General features: G+C 36.7%; 1 protein-coding gene across 1 annotated transcript; it reads right to left on the bottom strand.

The window, feature by feature from the left end:
- Window positions 1-1692: 1692 nt before the first annotated feature.
- On the bottom strand, window positions 1693-18440 carry DYTN (dystrotelin). The gene is given in 16 exon segments (XM_035331678.1): window positions 1693-1749; window positions 1752-1837; window positions 2356-2839; window positions 4075-4234; window positions 5254-5324; window positions 6978-7167; window positions 8791-8902; window positions 8905-8935; window positions 10249-10360; window positions 10931-11094; window positions 11419-11490; window positions 12183-12272; window positions 13140-13239; window positions 14480-14681; window positions 16115-16189; window positions 18314-18440. Coding segments are annotated over 16 exon segments (2025 nt in total). The 5' UTR covers window positions 18333-18440.
- Between the last annotated feature and the right edge of the window lie 1046 nt (window positions 18441-19486).

The raw sequence follows: 19486 nt of genomic DNA on the forward strand, positions 1-19486 counted from the left end.
AAAAATATTTTGCTTTCACCCAAACTAAATTTGTTTTCTTAGTAATCACAGACAAATTCCTGTAAAAATCAGGAGTCTTTCTCTCTTGGCAAGCTGGAATAGTTCCAATGACTCAACTAGAGTCCTTAAAAACATGCAAATTGTTCTTGAACCATGAGTGTTTTTGAGCCCACGTGCACATACTCATTCACTATTTTTTGTGCACCTTCTGCAGAACCACGATAAGACAATCTACAATTTCTCTCTCTGAACTGGTTCTGAATCATTTCCATTTCTCAGATCTTTAAAATACTTCTGTGCACTATCAGAAAAAAATGTTTTCCTTGCTGCCATCATTATGAAGAGGTACAGCAGTTCCTGTTAAGTAACTCAACCATGTGTTACATTAACCAAGTAAATCAACAGCTTAAGGGGGAGAAATGGGCAATCATTTGCACTGTTTAGGAATTCCACTTGACACCTTTGCCATGAGTTTGTATTGCCTAGTTCATACAAAAAAGTAAAACATCTAATAATAATATACAAATCTTCAGCATGCCCCATCTTCACCCATTATCTCAACCTTCATAACTGCTGTCACTAAGACAATACACAATTGAGGACACTCTCCATCATTACACATTATACCAGAGTATCTCACTGAAATCACTGGTGTTGCACTGCTGTAAAACAAGCAGCCAACAAGAAGCGATGAAAGGAAAGCAATGAACACCTATTATTCTTCTCCTAACTATAATCTAAGTTCTTTCCAAGGCTTTTACTCACCCATCATCATAAGATAGATAAGATACGGTAGGATGAATGGACCAAAGCAGTATGCAATGTTTCTTTTGTCTGGTACCTTTCTTTCTCTTCAAATCCCAGACTGTTTGCTGCTGAGGCCTAATAGATGCTTTCTTAACTTCAACAAGTAATCTGCTACCTACAGCCAGTTATCGATTTCCAAACTTCCACAGTGTTTATGTTTTTATATGTGTATATATGCCTGTACATATGTGTACAGGCTTGGTAAGTATTTTTAATACTTTTGAAGTTTTAGATTTACAGTGCTAACAACCGACAAAAAATGACTTCTCTCACATTTTTGATGCTGCAGATAACATTATATTCCTAATAACCATTCTATACTAAGCATGCTATTCTTATTAACCATTCTACAGCTATATATATATTAACCAATAATGTAAAGGTTCCTCTAAAGCAATCAAATTCCTCTAACTGTGCAAAGAATCTTTTCCATTAATCATGAATTTATCAGTTTGGAAAAATGTGACTATCTAAGTATCAAGTATTGAGAAGTCCGATAGTTAAGAATTTATTCCTTCCAGTCAGACTAAGAAAAAGTGACGTGATAGAAAATACCGCATTGAAATCAACTGACTCAAGCTGTCTCATAGAAAAAATGTTTCTGAAATACAAGTCATTATCAGTTAAATAGCAGTGAAAAAAGAGTACAGGACAGTTGTGAAAGCCAGTGTAGCATTAATGAAGACATACTTTTTTTTTTTTTTAATCAGTTGCCCCTACATCTACTACACATGAGCTAGAAAACACTAATAGAAAGGGAACCTTATTCTCTAACACTTTTTATGGTTCCTGGTGAAATCAGCAAATGCAGAAATCTGTTACGATTAGTTATTACAGTGCAATATTTGAGATACTTTGAAGTGTCTGACATGGCTTTATTTACCTTCAATAGTTCAGAGGAGCTGTAAGGTGAATGGCAGTTTCCATCACTTCCAAGCTGGCAAAGTTATTTGGTTGATGAGGTCAGAGAAGGATCTGCAAACACGTTCAGCTGCAGAGAAGAAATCCTGCTTTAAAGCTGACTGTTGAGCTGAAAAGAAATATTTTTTTTTTTTGTCTTTCAGAGCATTTGGTTCCTGCCAGAGCTCTGCAATACTCTTTATAAATCTCTAATTTAACACAATTCCATATGAACAGCAGCTTTTTCTGTCGCTCTTCTCATTACATCCTCATTATCAAAAGTGAGGCATCATGAGTGTTGAACAAAGCTTTGCTGTAGTAAGACCACTGATTACAAAGGCATTCTGTACTGCTGCAATTTTGCCTGGGACTAGAGTCAGAGTTATTGTGTCACAGCATGGGCAACTGCCGAGACTGACTCCCTCTTACGTGCTTTGACTTAGCCCCTAACACTTGAGTAATTTGAAACAGGTTATGTTCCACCTTAAAGAAATGTGTTCCATCCTATAGTATAGCCCTGGAGTATTTCTACAATGGCAAAGGTAAGATTCTGAGTTTCCTCTGAGGGTTAAATTATGATGAATGATATTATAAAGTAAACTCAATGAAGGTGAGAAAACATGTCTAGATAACTGGGAGAACTTGTACCTGGTTGGGCTTGAAGAGACGATGCATCCTTCAATTTCATCACTAGCTGCTGCAGTTCCACTTCCTCACTGACTTCCTTCTCATCAGGTGGTATCTGTATTGCAGTGGGAGTAAGAGCTGTATTCCCCATAATGTCACTGCAGGAGCTTTCCATCAATTCAGGCAGATAAGTTTGATTCTCTTTTGCTTTTTTACACTGACCAATAAAAAGTCTGTCACTCTGCAGGGTCACTGACTTCACTGCGTCTTCTGAGAATATAAAGTTCATTGTAGCAGGAGCCTCAGGTGTCTCTAAAGGCTGCATTCTATTTTCAGAGTTGGGACGATTCAAAGCTTTCCAGTCCACACATGTTCTGGAAGTGGGCTTTATTTGGGCAGGATTTAATCCAACCTGCATTCTCCTTTCCAGAAGGACATGCTGAATTCTTGGCATCATATTCTGACACAGTGAAAAAGAAGGATGTGTGGTTGACTGTAACATTGTCTAAAACAGACAAAAGACAGAAACCACATAAAAATAATTGATGTTTCAGTTACTGGTAGAGATAAAATAGGTGGGAAAAATTATTTGGGGTCATCATAATAATGATTATTTCTTTAATTTCTCACAGACTAAACCAATTCTTTCCACAAATAAAGTATTTCTCTGCAGTAAAATGAAACTTCAAGTTTGGACAATCTGTGTGTCCATTTTTTCCACAATTCTGATCTGAGGACATCATACGCTTCAATGCCATTGAAAAGTGGCAATAATAATGTTCAAAGTCTAAATTTGCAGGAAAATCATCCTAAAATAATTAAACTAAGGGAAAAAAAACATATTAAACACATATCAAACATCTCAAACCTTTTAACGTTCAAAATTCCAAAAACAGTCTGGTTGTCAGTGCCCCAATTGTAGTTGAAATTTTCTAGTCGGAACCAGGGTGGCAAATACCGAACATTTAAAAACTTAATGAACACTGAGTATGCATAACTGGGATGCACTAACTGCACATGTGCAGCCAACCCTACACGTTAGGGACAGTGTCATAGTATACACAGAGGATGGTATGATACGCCAGGTCACAGTGGACTCCATGCGCTAGCAATATCATTCTGTGCACTACAGATGTGTCTGGCCTTCCTGTATGTTTGATCTGAAAAACACTGTTAAGAGCAGCATGGCCAAAAATGCTACAAAATGCTGTAGGTGGCAAACATGTATGAAATCCCTATAAAACAGGGCCTTTTCAGAACCTTAGAGATTCTTCTAAATTGCATTAACTCTTGTTCACTTAAAGTAATAAAATATTTTCTGTAAGAGGTCTGTATTACATCCCAGTACAAGATAAAAGTTAGGAATGACAGAAAACTATTTTATTTATTCAGTGTTAATATGGGACTCTTCTCTAAAGGAACAACCACAATGAATTATCTAACACTTTTGTTGGAAACCATTTTCTCACTCTTATTGGAAACTCCTCTCACTATTTTAATTGCAGTAGTATCTAAACATCCCAGACATGTCTGTCTGTGGTAGTTTCTAGATATATACAGAATGAGAAGAAAATCCCTGCTGCAATAAGCCTATCTTCTTTCTCTGAAAATAAAAAATGGAGCAAATAAGCAGAGAATGCATGAAATAGTACCAAGATTTCTGGTCTGCAAGAAAAGCAGTAGTTAGTGTTCAGTAACTGTCCATAGTTGTAAAGATTTTTCATACATTTATCACGATACCTTTATATCTTGCTTTATTTGCTGCAGCTCCATTTGCAAGTTTTCATGGCTTGCTCTCAAGCTTTGGAGTGTTGTCTCTGTTTTGCAGCTTTTGTCTTCCTGGCAGCTGTGAAGAAATTGCACTTCATCCTTCCATTTATTGAATTGCTTCTTCATGTACCTTACAGGGACACAGAAGGGTGGGAATTTTGCTGGATCAGATAACCCATTACACACACACATATATCCAATCACAGAATAGAGCAAACACTGTAGCACAAACTTTCATCTCTTTTTCAGTTCAGGAAATAGCTTCTGGCTTAGAGGTCAGTATTTCAAGAACTGCGCTGTATAAACAGAATTATCAAGAACAGGAGTGTTCTAGAGGAAAGATGAGCTGAGTAGAAGTGCAGCCAGGAACCATGCCTTACATCTTGGCGTTTTATGCTTCCCCAAAAGGTGGCTGAAACTGGAAGAGACACAATAGTAGTCCCTCTATCTAGGAGCAACTATTCTGGCAACTCTTACCGCAGATCTCTGACCTGCAGACTCTCTAGTTCCAGTGGTTACAGACATGGTTAAATCCACAGCATATTTGTATATATATACAAAAAACGGACAGAAAAACAGAAGTGACTGAAAAAGGTGAGCATGGTTACAGCAAAGCCCATACCATACGCACAAAAGAAAAATAAACATAAAATGTGAAATATTCTAATAATAAGTATTAAATATTAAAATAATATTCTACCATGTCAAAGGTTTGAACACCAGAAGGGATTTCTGTGGTAATCTAAGTCATTTTTTTTCCAATTGTTACTGTATCAGGCCTGTTATCTCTAATTCACTTAAAGTATATTTTTATAGAGATATCCTACCTTGATTTAAAAACTTAAATTAATTACCAAGTTGACTTTGATTAACTTTTATTTAGACAAAAAATTGAAAACGCTGTTTTGATATTTTAGTATTGAATGTCATTCTTTCCCTTAAAAATGGCTGTTAGAAATTTAAACTAATAATTACAGTAATGCTGATGAAAGCAAAACAAATTGTTTTTCCAGTGATCTTCACTTGCAATTTTTGTTGCTGAGCTACTTCATTCATCCTAATTTGACAGGAAAATATTTAAAATCTCAACATTCTTCACTGGAGCAGTATTGCCCACCAGTCTTCAGTTGCATTATTGCATTTAACTACCTGCTTTCATTGTGAATTCTTTTGATGGAATCATGCATTTTTAACATATCTGCTTCAAAAGAGGCTATTGCCTCTAATAAAAAAGAGAAAAATATCTGTTCATAACTTTATCAGCAATAAAATTTCATTTTCTAGGCAAATTCTGCTGTAGACAGGCATAGTAAATTGGAGATTTGGTCCATTTTATATATTTACTAGATAACTTTTCAGCTGATTGCAACCAACATATGCATTAATGCATTTCTAATGGCTATTAGAAAAGGTTGGAAAATTTACTCAATACATAACAAATTTTGTGTCCTATGGCACATTCTAAGTGTTTTCAGAATTTGTTTTCAATCAGAACAAAACCTCATACCTTGGAATTTCTGAAAAATAGAATATTCTGATTTGGGAACAGTCTCTCCCAAGTCACACAACTGCTTTGGAACAAGGAGATGGAGGGAGACAGACTGGATGCTTAAGGGAGAAGAAAAACCTCTGATCTTTGGATGAAAGTAGAAATCTCTGGGTCATGCAGGACAGTAGTTACAGAAGTCAGGGAGAAACTTTCCAAGTAAACTGCCTTAGAGGCATGGTATAAGACGGTCTGTAATCAGGTCTGCCATTTAATTGTAAGACTAATAGCTGAGACCCCAGGACCTTCAAAAGCTGATGGATTCTTTTAAAAGCTACCTTGCATTGGACCTACAATCTGCATCTTTTTAAGCAATCTGCATTAACAGATTTATACTCATTTTCCAACATGTTGGAAATCAGTATAAAACTGCTCAAAAAGAATTTTCAGCCCAGAGGGAAAATGAGTACGACTGCAATGCATATGACAGAGAACCACTACAGTCCTGTCTCAGTGTTTTCCAACAAATGCCAGCCATCAAAATGACATGCTTAAGCAATATCTGCCCACCATTGCTACTGCAGATTATGTGCTTGCTGGCACTATACCTTATGCTGGACAGAGTCCTAGAAGACAGTTATTCCAAAGGAGTAGCACAGGAAGCTGCCAAGGAAGTGACCTGACACATACAGGGTAGTTCTCAGTTACTGCACTCTTGGCTTCTGGGAAGAACAGGATAAGTGGATGACACAAGCTGGTTTGAACACAACCCAGTGTTCTGTATATTCCGAGTATGGGCAGAACTACCAACCTCTCAAATAAATATAGAAACAAAAAAACCTGCTATGTACTTATTTTTATTTACACTATCCTTTCTACTCCTCTAGCATTGTTTCTATGCAGGGAACCTGGAAATAGATTGGTAGAGAGCTTTTATGCATGAGCTATTTTAGTTGGAGTGGACACTACTCTGGGTTAATCCTTAAGAAGGGCCCATTCTGTCCTCTTATATTGCTATGGTGACAAACAAGGTCCAAGCCTATTAAGAATTAAGATGTCCTTCCTTGACATTTGCTTGCAGTGGGAGGACATGATGGCATTTTTTGCTGTCAGAATAGAGAGAGGGCTCTAATCTTAGGCAGTCTTTATCGTGCTGCTTTAACACAACTAGAAAAAAAAAAAGTTAAAGCAAATATTCCTACAAATGCTTCTGAAAGTCATGGCAGTCAAGGAGTCTTGTTCACTAAGTTTTCAGATTCCCCATTTTTTTCCTGTAAGTGAGAAATTAACAAAAAAGTGAAGCTGTCCATTATTTTTCACTGGTCATTAGACATCAGTTAGATAGTTAACACGGTAGGTCTTCCTCCCAGTTTTAGTATTATTACACCTTCATGTTTCACTCACCTGAATTTTTGGGTCTTGTGAATTTTTCTGGGGTCTTGTGGTTATTCTCACTCTTGCATGTTACAGTTCTGTTTTCAGATACAAACATGGGTGACTCCAGGACAGGTCTGTCCACTGGGAGAGACAGGTTTTCAGGTCCAGGGAATGGTGAAGTACTGAGTTCTGCAAGGGGGCTGTACACCAACAAAGAAATACTGACTAGACAAAGGATCAAGCTTTACATGGTTTTGGGACCCAGAACAATCAAAATACAGCTAATGCACTGTCTGTAGACAGACAGCCATGCTATTGACTTAGAAAAGGGTATAATTTGGCTATACCTGCTAGCATATTTTGGCTGAAAGAATGAAAATACTTAAAAACAAATTCCACTCTTTCAACAGAACTTCAACAGCAGATTCTTCTTTCCATCCATTTAGCATCAGTGCAATTTGCTACTTTTATTTTTAACTTCTAATATTAAGAAAGAGATAAAGATATTATGAAATTCAACTACAAAAGGATAGCAAAGGGCCAGATACCCTGCTGTGCAGGCCATTCTATGCTGGGAAAAGCCCAGATACCTATCAGTTACACAGTGACACCTATAATAGCAACTCCAAATTCTGCTTTTTCTCATTGACTGCTACCCAAGCATGAGGTAAGAAAAAACCCACAGAATTGCAAAGAAATCATGACTGCCCACAGAAGAGTTAAATGATATTCAGAACAAAGAGTGAATTTTTGTTGCCGAATACAAGTGGGGATAAATTAACAATGGAAAATATTTTGCATTTCACCACATTATAAAGAATGAACACTGAAATATTCTCTACAAGAATAACTATCTCTACAAGAGTAACTATCACCCCCTAATCTTAGTGTATATAAAAAAATGGTTTCTAGTATTTACCTAGCAGTGTAGCAAAGAATTTTATAATCAGATTTTTCTCTTCCTTCCCATAAGGAAGAAATTAATTTAATTCTTTTAGAGAAGACAGACCTTTTTTCCGCTTTTCAGTCTCACTGAATCCTCATTTGGAGAATGGGAGATGCAAGAGAGTTGCTAAGGCTTTACATACCTAGTAAAGAATTTCCCCCTTCATACTTTTTAGTGCTAATTTCATATCATTGTTCTCTTCACCTAAATATCAACCAAAAGACCAGAGCAAGAAAGGAGTAACTATAAGGAAAATCGTAACAACCTCCAATGCTCATTATTAACTACTATGATCAATGGAAACACAGTAATGAGTTTACAAATTAACTAAAAGCAGGCAAAACAGAAGTGATGTAAAGGAACAGTAATGGTGATGCAAAAAATCAGCTACTCACTATTGTGAGTAATCCCACAGGACTGCAATTCAGTGGGACTTGAGTAGAATGACATTCAGTGAAAACACTGTGGTTCACATGCAGGAACCATTCAGTCAATTTCCAATGAATTTGTCATGGAGGAGGTGCGTAAAAACCCATGCATTTGTTCAGTGACAGGTACTAAATATTTGTAATGCTTGACCTTAGACTGAGCATAAGAAATGGCACAGAGAGAAAGAGATGCTAAAGGAAGGAGGGAAGGAAGACACAAGCATGTTATATTTTATAAGACAACTGGTCATTAGGTTGTCAGCATTGTAATCGTGGTTAAGCAACAGAACAATGTGCAGCAATTTCCTATTTATGCTTTCTATTTTTTATGGAAAAATCATGACATGGTCTGTCATAACAAAGTCATCTACTCAAAGGACACAATCAAGCAATATCCTACAGCCTGACACTTTATTCAGAGTATAAATTCATTGAAAACAGAAACTCACACAATCTTTTTGTGAGTAGGGAACTGCCTCTCCTCTGTTATCTCCAGAGCCCTCCTTCTCTGAGCCTCCTTTCTTCTGCAGCGGTCTTGAAACGGGTTGTTCCTGACAGTGTGAGAAAGTGCTTTGCACTCGCCTTTGCTGACATCTATTGGAATGAAGGATATAAGAGAAAGGAGTGAATTTTCAAGCAGGTGCCCAGAAATGGGTAAAACCCAAGGCAAAGGCAAGACATGTGCAAGCAAAAGTCCATTTGTTCAGCAGTTGAAGCTGTGGTCTGAGCCCTAGAACTGGAGCTGAGGTGGACGATGATGAAGGACCACAGGCAAGATCAGCTCCAATTCTGGTATGTAAGCAAAACACTGTCTGGGACAAATTCAGGCAACCTGGAAATGTTTAATACAAGGTTTTGGCAATTACAATGATAAAGTTCAAAGGCACAACAAGAGTTCTGTCCAACTAGTACCTAAGTTCTCCTTTCATCAACAGAAAGAAATATTTTTAATAATTGTATGAAATGTTAATGTATACAGCCTTCTGTGTTTCATGTTCTCCTCTTGCACAGTACAGTGAAAACCATACTTCAATTTGTCACAGCAGTGCCAGGCTCACGTATAGCTATGCTCCGTAGTTGTATTATGGGAGGACACAAACCAATTCTGCACCAGGAGCTGATTGGTGCTGAACATTGGAAGAGCCCTGACAAATTGAACAGGAAAACAGAAGAAAATACACAGCACGCGTCGTAGTCGTTTCTTAATATGGTGTCCACATTACCACAAGGTGTCAGCACAGTAAAGAAAAACAATGCTGACTTTTAAAATCCCCTCTCAGCAGCCCACTCCCTGGTACAGACAACGTGAAAATTTAACCAGACACAATCTCCCAGTGCAGAAGTCCATCACTGGAGCAATGAAAGCACAAGTTGCCCCTGTGATGGAGCTCAAGTAGGTGAGATTACTTGGGCCTATGCTGGCTCTTCATGCTGTCCCCAGCTGACAGAGACAAATGAATCTACAAGTTTTACAATAAAGTTGAAAATCTCTAGAACAAAGTAAGTTTCATGCAGGAGTTAGTACAACTTCAGGATTAATAATTTCTGAATGATTCCGCGGTGGCACTGGGAGGAAGGAGCACTGGAACACACTGAAGGACCTTTCCACCAGTGTAAGGAAGTGCTGCAAAAGGCAAATCTGCCATACAGCAGTCTGGGAAGAGGACTCACACCATGACATTTCATGTCTCCATTCAGTTATTACAGAACAGAACATTCCTAAAGTTAGAAGCCCCCTTTTTTCCTTTCCCTGACTCACTGTTCCCAGATGAATAATACTAATGTCTCATGGGCACCATGGCTGATATATACATAATTTTATAATCAGTGTAGTTCAAGAGTCTCTTGCCAAATTGCCCACATAAAGAACCTGAACAGGGAAATGAATCAGTACAACAGGACTCTACCTGCACACAGTGTTCCGCAACAGGATGTGACCTCTTACGTGGTTTGCGGAGACAGCCAGTGAAAACGCAGACTTGGCAAAGGTCAAAATTCAGGCACTTCAAACAGTGATACCTACGAAGATAAACAGAAGGAATAGGTTATTTCCCTGCAACAGAGAACTTGGTGTAAAAGTGAGACTAACTACTAGAAGTCCAGATCCCTGGGTTCTGAAATGCAGAGAAGCACCTCTGTTTTAAACAAGGACTTTCACCAGCATTCTTTGAACGCAAGAGTTATTTTGTCCAGACAACAGACAAATCTCCAGAACCCACTCATGATTTTGATATTATTAATTTGCTCCACTGAAACTCAGTCCAAGGAAGAAACATCCTTTCTAGTATAATTTTTGAGATTGCAGTTACACTTTCATATGTTTCTTATGCACCAGCTTATCTCTATCCACTGTTCTTATGGAAATGTAATATTACTACATTATTGATGTAGGATTTGTGACTACACAAAGAGCTAAAAATGCAAAAAAAACAGAACAAAAATCCCTAATACTCTAAGCTTACTATGAATGAGAAGAGACTAATGGTAAAATGTTCCTTGTTTAATACAGTAGTTATAGCCTCCAGAGTATGCAAACAATAGTAAGAACTATTAATGTGGATGCTAACAACTACAGTAATACTGACAAACCTGAGGCCTGTAATGGTGAAATTCTTGCAGACTCTGCACCTAACTTGGTGAGAAACTATTTCTGAAGCTGATAATCTGTAACATGTAGCGAGTCACAGCAGAAGAGCAGGCTCTGATCTCAGGCAAGACAATATTTTTTCTTCAACAATTGCTGAATTCAGAACCTGGAAAAAATATACATCTCAAGTTCAGCCATTTGCTTTAAAAAAAAAACTGGTGTCTCATCTCCAGTTCCTAATAAAAGCTCTGATATTGCTAGTGTAATGTTTTTTCATTCACATAAAATGCTGCTGGGTTTCAAAGGTTTTGGAATAAATGCAAGCCTTCAGTAGTATCTGTAGATATCAATCCCCCTATGCTGCAAGACTGATGAACAGCCCTGCCCCTTAAAAGTAGATATTGGCTTATGCCACATGGTAATACACTTGCAATTTTATTTTACCAGCAACATTCAAAGTCATTTCCCAGGACATCAGAATTTCACTCACCCCTTGGAAACAGCTGTGAGTAGCAATTTCCACAGAAGACAGAGTGCAGCTTTCTCCCACAATGGCTGGGATCTGCATCAAGAAGGCTTAGAAACACCTCAATAAAAACCAGATGTTCCTATCATGCTCTGCTGAGATGGTGACAGCACACAGGTGGTGAAGCTTCGATAGAAACGCCACTTTACATACTATTCTGAAGAAAATATATTCAAATTCATGCCAGTGTGCAATTCAGTGTGCAATTTCAGAGTTCAGCATGTGTCAGAATGATTTGCTCCCAGCTCACTTACTCTAATGGACCAACACATTATGTTGCCATACTAGAATACTGAAGGACAGTAGGTTTGAATCCCAGGGGTCATTTTCAGACCCCGTGTTCAGCACCAGTTCAGCTGAAAACACGTGTATGCTGAGGCATTATTGTGCAACTGCAAGCTATTCTACTGAGTAGACATCTAAGTTAGAAGTTCGTTAGCAACAGCTGCATGCAGCTGTTCCCAGGACCTTTAAGCTCAGGCAAAATGAACATATAGACATACTGATGCCAGACATACTGATGCCAGACATTATTCAGACTAAGAAGAGCTACAGGGTTTTATTCTTTTACCTACTCTGCATAGCAGATCCCTACATCCACACAGTACCCTACTGACTTCAGTCCCATAATGTTATCAAACGTAAAACACATCACCCATGTGTGTTTTTCTCCTGGATTAGAACCCCCCTACAAGATCTGTTTTCTAACAGCACTGCAGTGGCATTACGTGATTTAAGTCTGTTAGCAGACTTCTCAGGGCACTATGGGTAGTCAAGGCCTTCCCATCAGGAACAGCATAAAATGCAAAAAAAAAAACCTGAGAATAACCAGAGGAAAGAAACTAGAATCCTAGCAGAGCCTGAAGAGTCTTCTAGCTACTCATTCTCAAGCTACCTGCATGATAATTGTGAACTACCAAGTAACCCTCTCAAAAATGTTATTTATTTGTCACAGGGTCTCAGTGACTGCTGTAACAACACTTTCCCCTACTGGCAGGGGAAAGGGGAGGAAAGAAAGGAAATTATGGAGATCCCTTATCCATGACAGTTAAGACTGGTAAGGATGAAGGAAACACTGAACTCATTTCCATGGCTGTAAGAAATACATTTAAACAAGTTTACACGAGATATGCCCTATTTAAATTGTGAATTGTCAATTCCAGGTAATTTGAAAGGAAATATATAATGTGCAATGGGAGAATATGAGGCCAATATGCCACTTGTGGTCCATTTGTTCTCTGTTCTGAGCATTTAACTCAGGCAGAAATCTTTGTGCTGCCCATTGCACTGGGCCGCTTTCATCTGTTATGTTTAGCTCTTTAAGCATTTTTTGTCTAGTGTTAAAAGGACTCTAAACAAATTCCAGGATCTAATATAAAAATATGTTTTCTGCTCTAGTGAAATTTAAAACTAGGGTGTTTCTGTTCGTTTTTGCTAGGCAAAAAGAACTTAGCCTTCATTTTTGAGCTCTGCAATCTTAAGCTGTATTATGTCTTTTTTTCTGGGACTGCTTATGCAAAGATGAATATGAACATAAATGAAAAAGTATTCTTCCACATGAGCCATACAACAAAACAGATGACATAATGTACTTTTTACATGGCAGAACTATATTCTCCTTTAAAGTTAAAAAATTCAGTGTAGGGTTTCCTCAACATTTGGTTATTTTAGGCAGTGCATAGAACTGTACACTTCCCACCTCTGTATTTAGCAAGTAGAGTGTCTCCTGAAAGAGCAATCAAGGCAGCTGCAACAGATCTAGTTTTGATATAACCCGTTCCAGATCTAGGAAAATAAAATAAATTACACTATATTCACCAATAATGTAAAAACTGAAATCTCTTAAGAAAAAATATTGCTACATTGGAAGACAACTTCAAATCTCATATCCTTTTGTATGCATAGAACTGATGTAGCATTTTAGTGATACTTTATGTCTATGACCCATTGTCATTGAATATGACTACAATATTAACTGTTCAAGATACCAATTATAAAACAGAAAGACAGTATCTCCTTAAACGACCTCACATTCCACTTAAGATACAAATTTACTTTTACAATACTTTCCTTAAAGAAAAAAAAATATATATATAAAAAAATCCTACTCTTCACTTGTGGAAAGCCTTCCCAAATATGAAAGAAAAAGTAGGACTACAATGTGTTTTTTCTACTATATCATCAGGCAACTTCACTGTGGCCACAGACCTGCCCTGAGCAACTCTTAGGTTGATTTCCTTTAATTTCATTCCAACTTGATTTAATCAAAAGGATATATTCAGAAGAAGGACCTTCATTTGACCATTAAATAATGCAAGTCATAAAGAGTATACCTTAATTTAGAACCCAAGTTTGCAGCATAGGCACCAAATGAAAAAAGCTTCTTTATGTGAAGACAAAACATATTAATTAGAAACCATAAATCAGAAAATCTTGGTATTCTATATGTAAATATATCATTTTTGCAAAGCAGTGTTACTTTAAAATATTGTTACATAAAATTGTCTTCCAAAGAGCAAATTGCAAAAAGCTGTAACATAGCTTCCAAAGTATGATCTATCTGGGAAATTGTTGGTCAAAAGTTTCTAGGTTTTCAATTATACATTTAGTTTTTCCAGAACTTTCCTAAAAGAAAATCCAAGATTAAAGCTATGTAAGACTAAACATTTCCTGAAGAGAAAGGGAATACACACAGAATATTCACTAGGCATTGCTGTTTAATGAAATTTTGTAAAAATGTATCTGTGACAGCTACTCTCGAAACTTATAAAAGTTTTTGATTGTATACCTTATTGTACTTTAATAAGCATATAAGTAAACAACCACACAGACATGGAAAGGCCCCTATATACTCTTGCCTTGAAAGACTTACCATTGTTAACAGTGGAGAACAGCACTCCACAGAGAAAACACACTTAAAAGAAAAATGTAAGATGCTTTTTCTATCCTATATACGTGACTAAAAAAAAAATAATAATAATCTAGCAGTACTTTATGATGGATTCATATTTGTGCTTCCTCTCACCTGTCATACATGGCTTTTAGTAGGCTCAATGTGAATTTGGCAGCTCTTGGATCTACCTGGCCTGGTTTTTCTAATCTTGCCATTTGGAACAAATCCTTCAGCATTCCAGAGAGCTGCTGCACTTTCAGAGAAATCTGCTTTTCCCTCTGGCTCCGTTCACTTGATAAGATGTGCTGAATCAGAGAAACATCAATCAAATCCACTGTGGGAAAACAAAGGGAAAAACAAATGAGGATCCTTGCTTCCTCTTGAATAGAAGCTGAACATTTTTTTCTTCCCCAATTAAAAGCGTTAAGACAAGTCTGGAAAATGAAATCTAAAACAGTATGTGAAATACTAATAACTATTAGCCATAACTAATAACCAGTGAGAAGAAAGAGCTATGACTTAACAGTCACATGCAGTACAACAGAGTCATGATTAATTAGAATTAACATTGGAAGAAAAAGATTGGAATTTATGCATGTATTCATTTCTCATCACTTTTCACATAAGGCTGCTGAAGAAGGAGAGAAGAACCTAGAATATATCACTAATGGTCTTTCCAGTGCAGATGAGAAAGTATCAGTGGAAAACACTGGCAAAGCTCCATCTGGAAATTTGAGTGCAGTTCTGGTCAGCAGTGGTCAAGAGAGTAACTGGGGTAGTTGCTATGAATACTTAGAGGAAACACAAAGGACTAAGCAACAGAGCTAATGAAAACTACTGTCTGTCTGAGCTAGAACTTCCATGCTGTGACACACAGCACCAGGCAGATTTACCATATCAGGGCTGAAATCAGACTAAATACATTCATAGTGGAACATCTCCAAACACTAATAAGTATGACCAGGGCCAACAAATCTTTCATCTTTCCCATGCTATCCTAAACACCTCACTGGCAATGACTGGGAGTTTTCATCAACAGACTGTTTCCAGTGGAAAATTCAATACTTTCATGCTCAATATAGAATTTATATCCAGTAATTTCAAAAACAAGCTAGGTGCCCGGGGCTGTGTTCCATAGCTCTTGTCTTGCACAGAATTCTCACTTCAAACCCAAGGGTAATGAGTGCTAGGCAGGTTTTTTTTTTTTTTTTTAGTCTGTTCACATTAATACTTATAATGTTACTCATTAATACTTGCAATATTATATTATAGTATACCCATTATAATACTTATAATGGTATGGTATAATAATTCTCATTAATACTTTAGTGCCTGTCAATGCATTTTCATGATCCATTATTTCCAATAAATCCTGTAAGAATATATATATATTATATATATATAAGAATATATATATGTATATAAGAATATATATATAATAAATCATTTAACAAGTATAATAATAAACAGATAAAGATTCATAATTGCCAGTGATGTCTATAAACCAATGTTATAGATAGTAACAATAACTCAGTTCTCCAATGCCTTTAGAATTTTAACAACATATTTCCACTGACTTTCAAAAGTGGGTAAAAATTGAGTTGTATATGAACTACTATTTAGCTCTTAGGTATTTATAATGCACTCTGAGTTTCTCACGTGGAAAATGACAGAGCAAAGTAGCATAATAACTCATGGTAACAGCAACACAGAACGTTTACAGATTCTTCTCCCTGTTAAAGTATGAGATCCTCTTCATCTACTAACACTGGCACAGACTTTGTATTGCGCGTAGTTTCAGAGCTGTTCTGTAGATGGAATTCTGAACATCATTGAAAGCCTCTGTGAAAGAAAACACACATTACAATAGAGTGGTTCATGGGAAAAAGGGAAAAAGAAGGAAAATTGACATAATCAAATTTGAACTTAATCAAAACCCACAACGCTTTGAAGAAGAATTCTGTTAAATTTTGATACAAATGAAAATGCCTTTTTTTTTTTTTCCCCAACAGCTTTGTGGGGAAATGGTCTTATGATCAGTGACACAATGAGTCAGAAAAATAATATTTAGCGCGGAAAGCACATCTGCTTCTTCAGGAATCAAGTCTACTCATGGACCTGAAAAAAGGATATGCACTATGCATACTTTTAGCCAAGATCATACTGAAATAATATTTCTAGGCAAAACATCTTCTTGATCAGAGTAGAGATGCTTTTCTACAAGGAACAGTTTGTCAGTCTGCACAGCAGGGTTATTGTTTGGGATGCATATTGTTTCAAGCCTTAAACAAATTTTCTGTCAAGATCAACATCTGGGACTCTCTCAGAAGATACGCAATTTACCAGAGCAACTGGCTTTTGACATCTCTGCTTAGTAATTCTACTCAAGCTGCTTGACTAAATCCTATGCTCTTCAATGACTTCAGCTCATTCCTTTCACATCAATAAAGCATATTTTTCTGAGTGGGAAGTAAGGGCTTCAGAACTTAACCTATAACTGCTACTTTACACACATACTCAGAACTTTATGACAGAAGAAAAAAGGCTTGATCACACTAGCTTTAGTAACTACAAAGGGACTTAGTAGTTTTCCTTGTACCCTCAGAGGCTTTCTTGCTGTAGTTCAGGGAGGAAGAGTTACTCACAGTTGATAAAGATCAAAGATAAACAACAAATATGCACAATTGAGTAGAAATAATTTACAAAACTCTCTACCTGTTTAGTCTGGAAGTGGTCCAATCTGTGTGCAATGGTTCTCCCCAAATGTGCCAGACTAATGTTAATAGCCAGCAAATTATGAGCTCTGCTGTTTCCCAGATGCTGCTTACGATATAGAAATAAGCTCTATCAGCCATACCATCTGTCTACTCCTGCTCTCGTCACATTATGTTTCGTAATATTATTTGGAGATGTAGTATAGCAGGTCATACAATGTGAAAAATGATTTTTTACTTCCTTGCAGTATCAGTTCTCTTTCTTTAGTAACTTGATCCAAAGCTTTTTTGAAAGGAACAGACTGACTCCCACAGTTTTCCGTAGGCTGTGGATTAAGTCCCAAATGCTTATTTTCCTTCCCTAAGAAGGAATTCAAATGTTAGAAATATGCACATGATCCAACTTGAACACCTTCCATGTGCAAGATGACTTTCTACATGGAGGGAGTCTGTTTTAATAGCCATCTGCTATTCTCTTGTTTTTACTACATCTGTGATTCAAGCTCATCCTTATAGATGATATGTGGCCTCAAAGTAAGGCATTTTGTGCCAGTCAAGCAATAGTTCCAGAATTACCTTGCAAGAGCACATAAGTAAACATCAGACAAAGAAAAAAAAAGCTCAAATTAAATCAAAATATTTTAGGATTATTATTTATGTGAGGCTTTTTGGCAGCACAGAACAACTAAACACTTTCGTTTCTCATAGGGATGGAACTTCCCCCTTGGACAGAAAATTAGCATGCAACTGGTTCTGCAGTGAGTCAAATTTTACCTCAAGACTCATAAATGCCCTTTGTTGAAAAGATTACAAAATAATTCCTACACGTATAGAAAAGAGTGCACTGTTCCCTGTTCCCTGGCATTTCCAGCTAGTTACCTATTCTGCATTTTGCACTACCTATTATATAGCAGATGAAGTATCACCCAAGATTTTACACTTAAAAGGAATGTATAGCTATCCTTCACACCTACTCTAGAACATGTGAAAATATATATATATATATAAATTTGGAATCATGAACTTCGTGTGCTTGACCATTTCATGAGTCAAGGTGGTAACGGCTATGGAAGGTGACAGTACAGATCCAAAGCCACATGCAACACAGCTGTGTATGTCATTTATACATTATAGCACAGAGGTTCCAGAAGTGCTATGACTTCTTTACAATTCATTAGTTTCTGTCCAAACAGACACAGAAATATCTCTTGAGAAAAGCTGGGGGGGGGGAAGAGGAGAGAAAAATCCTTACCCTGCAAATCTGGATCCATTTGAAATGGACAGATGGTGTTAGGCGTTCTATAATGAAACAAATCAAAGTGTAAAACCACATTATCTAGACAGAGACATATCAAACCACTCAAATCAAACCTTTTAATCTGAACAATTTATGGGATGAATTTCAGAGATGAAATTAAACAGAATTACATAAAACAACATAATAGCTTTGGTGTCAGGTGCGGAGAAACTCCAGAAAATTGCATGATAACTGCTCAGGATAAAGCAAGGGTAACTCCAGTACCTGCAAAATTGTATGAAAGGGAAAACTGTCCCCCAAGTTTCAGGTTTCAAGTACAGCAAATGAGATCTTTCACTACCCAGGAATCCAGTGTTTACATAAAGGATTACTACACAGTCCATAGTGTATAATTTCAGGATAGATAGAGCATAGCTTTACACCAGATTGTTCCCAAGATCCATTGATTACAATTGCTTACAAGTCTATTTTCTAAAATTTTCAAATGTGAAGGGTTAAACTGAGCAGGTATCATTTCTTTCTGAGAAGGAAGTAATAAAGGAAGCATAACCATGAACTACTTCTTTATGCACCTCTGAAAACAAAAGTAATTGTGTCACTGATAACAACAGAAACAAATTCTTCCCTCAGGACTTACGTCATTAATGCTCTAGGCTACATTATATTTTTAAACATAAAAATATACATACAAATTCAGTATAGTAACTGTCAGCTAATATTACAGTTGAAAAACACTAGGTATAACAGATTTACTTTACATGAGACTCAAAAAAATGGCTTATAGTAGAAGAAAAGGAAATTTGATAGAATAAACAAAAATTAAATAATTGGAAACTGTCTGAAACTATCTATTTTGGTATTAAATCTATACTTACCTGAACTTTCACTTCATTTTACCAAGTGAGAATCATTGATCATTTGTCATAAACATTACAGAATACTAGACAATTATCTAAGATAAATATTCAGTCATCTATAATTCTTGGATCTCTCATAAAGGTGTTGCTCACCATCTTAATTGGTGAAAGCCGCAACTTTGTCTTTCAGTCCCTAAATAACTTATAAATATTTAAAACAAAACCAAAAACAAACAAAAAATTAAAGCAAAAATAAATTTGCTTTTTATTATTTCTTCATTATAGACTATAATGCCACCATCTTTATTAA

Source organism: Oxyura jamaicensis, chromosome 7 (assembly GCF_011077185.1).
Source record: "Oxyura jamaicensis isolate SHBP4307 breed ruddy duck chromosome 7, BPBGC_Ojam_1.0, whole genome shotgun sequence".
Classification (NCBI taxonomy): Eukaryota; Metazoa; Chordata; class Aves; order Anseriformes; family Anatidae; genus Oxyura; species Oxyura jamaicensis.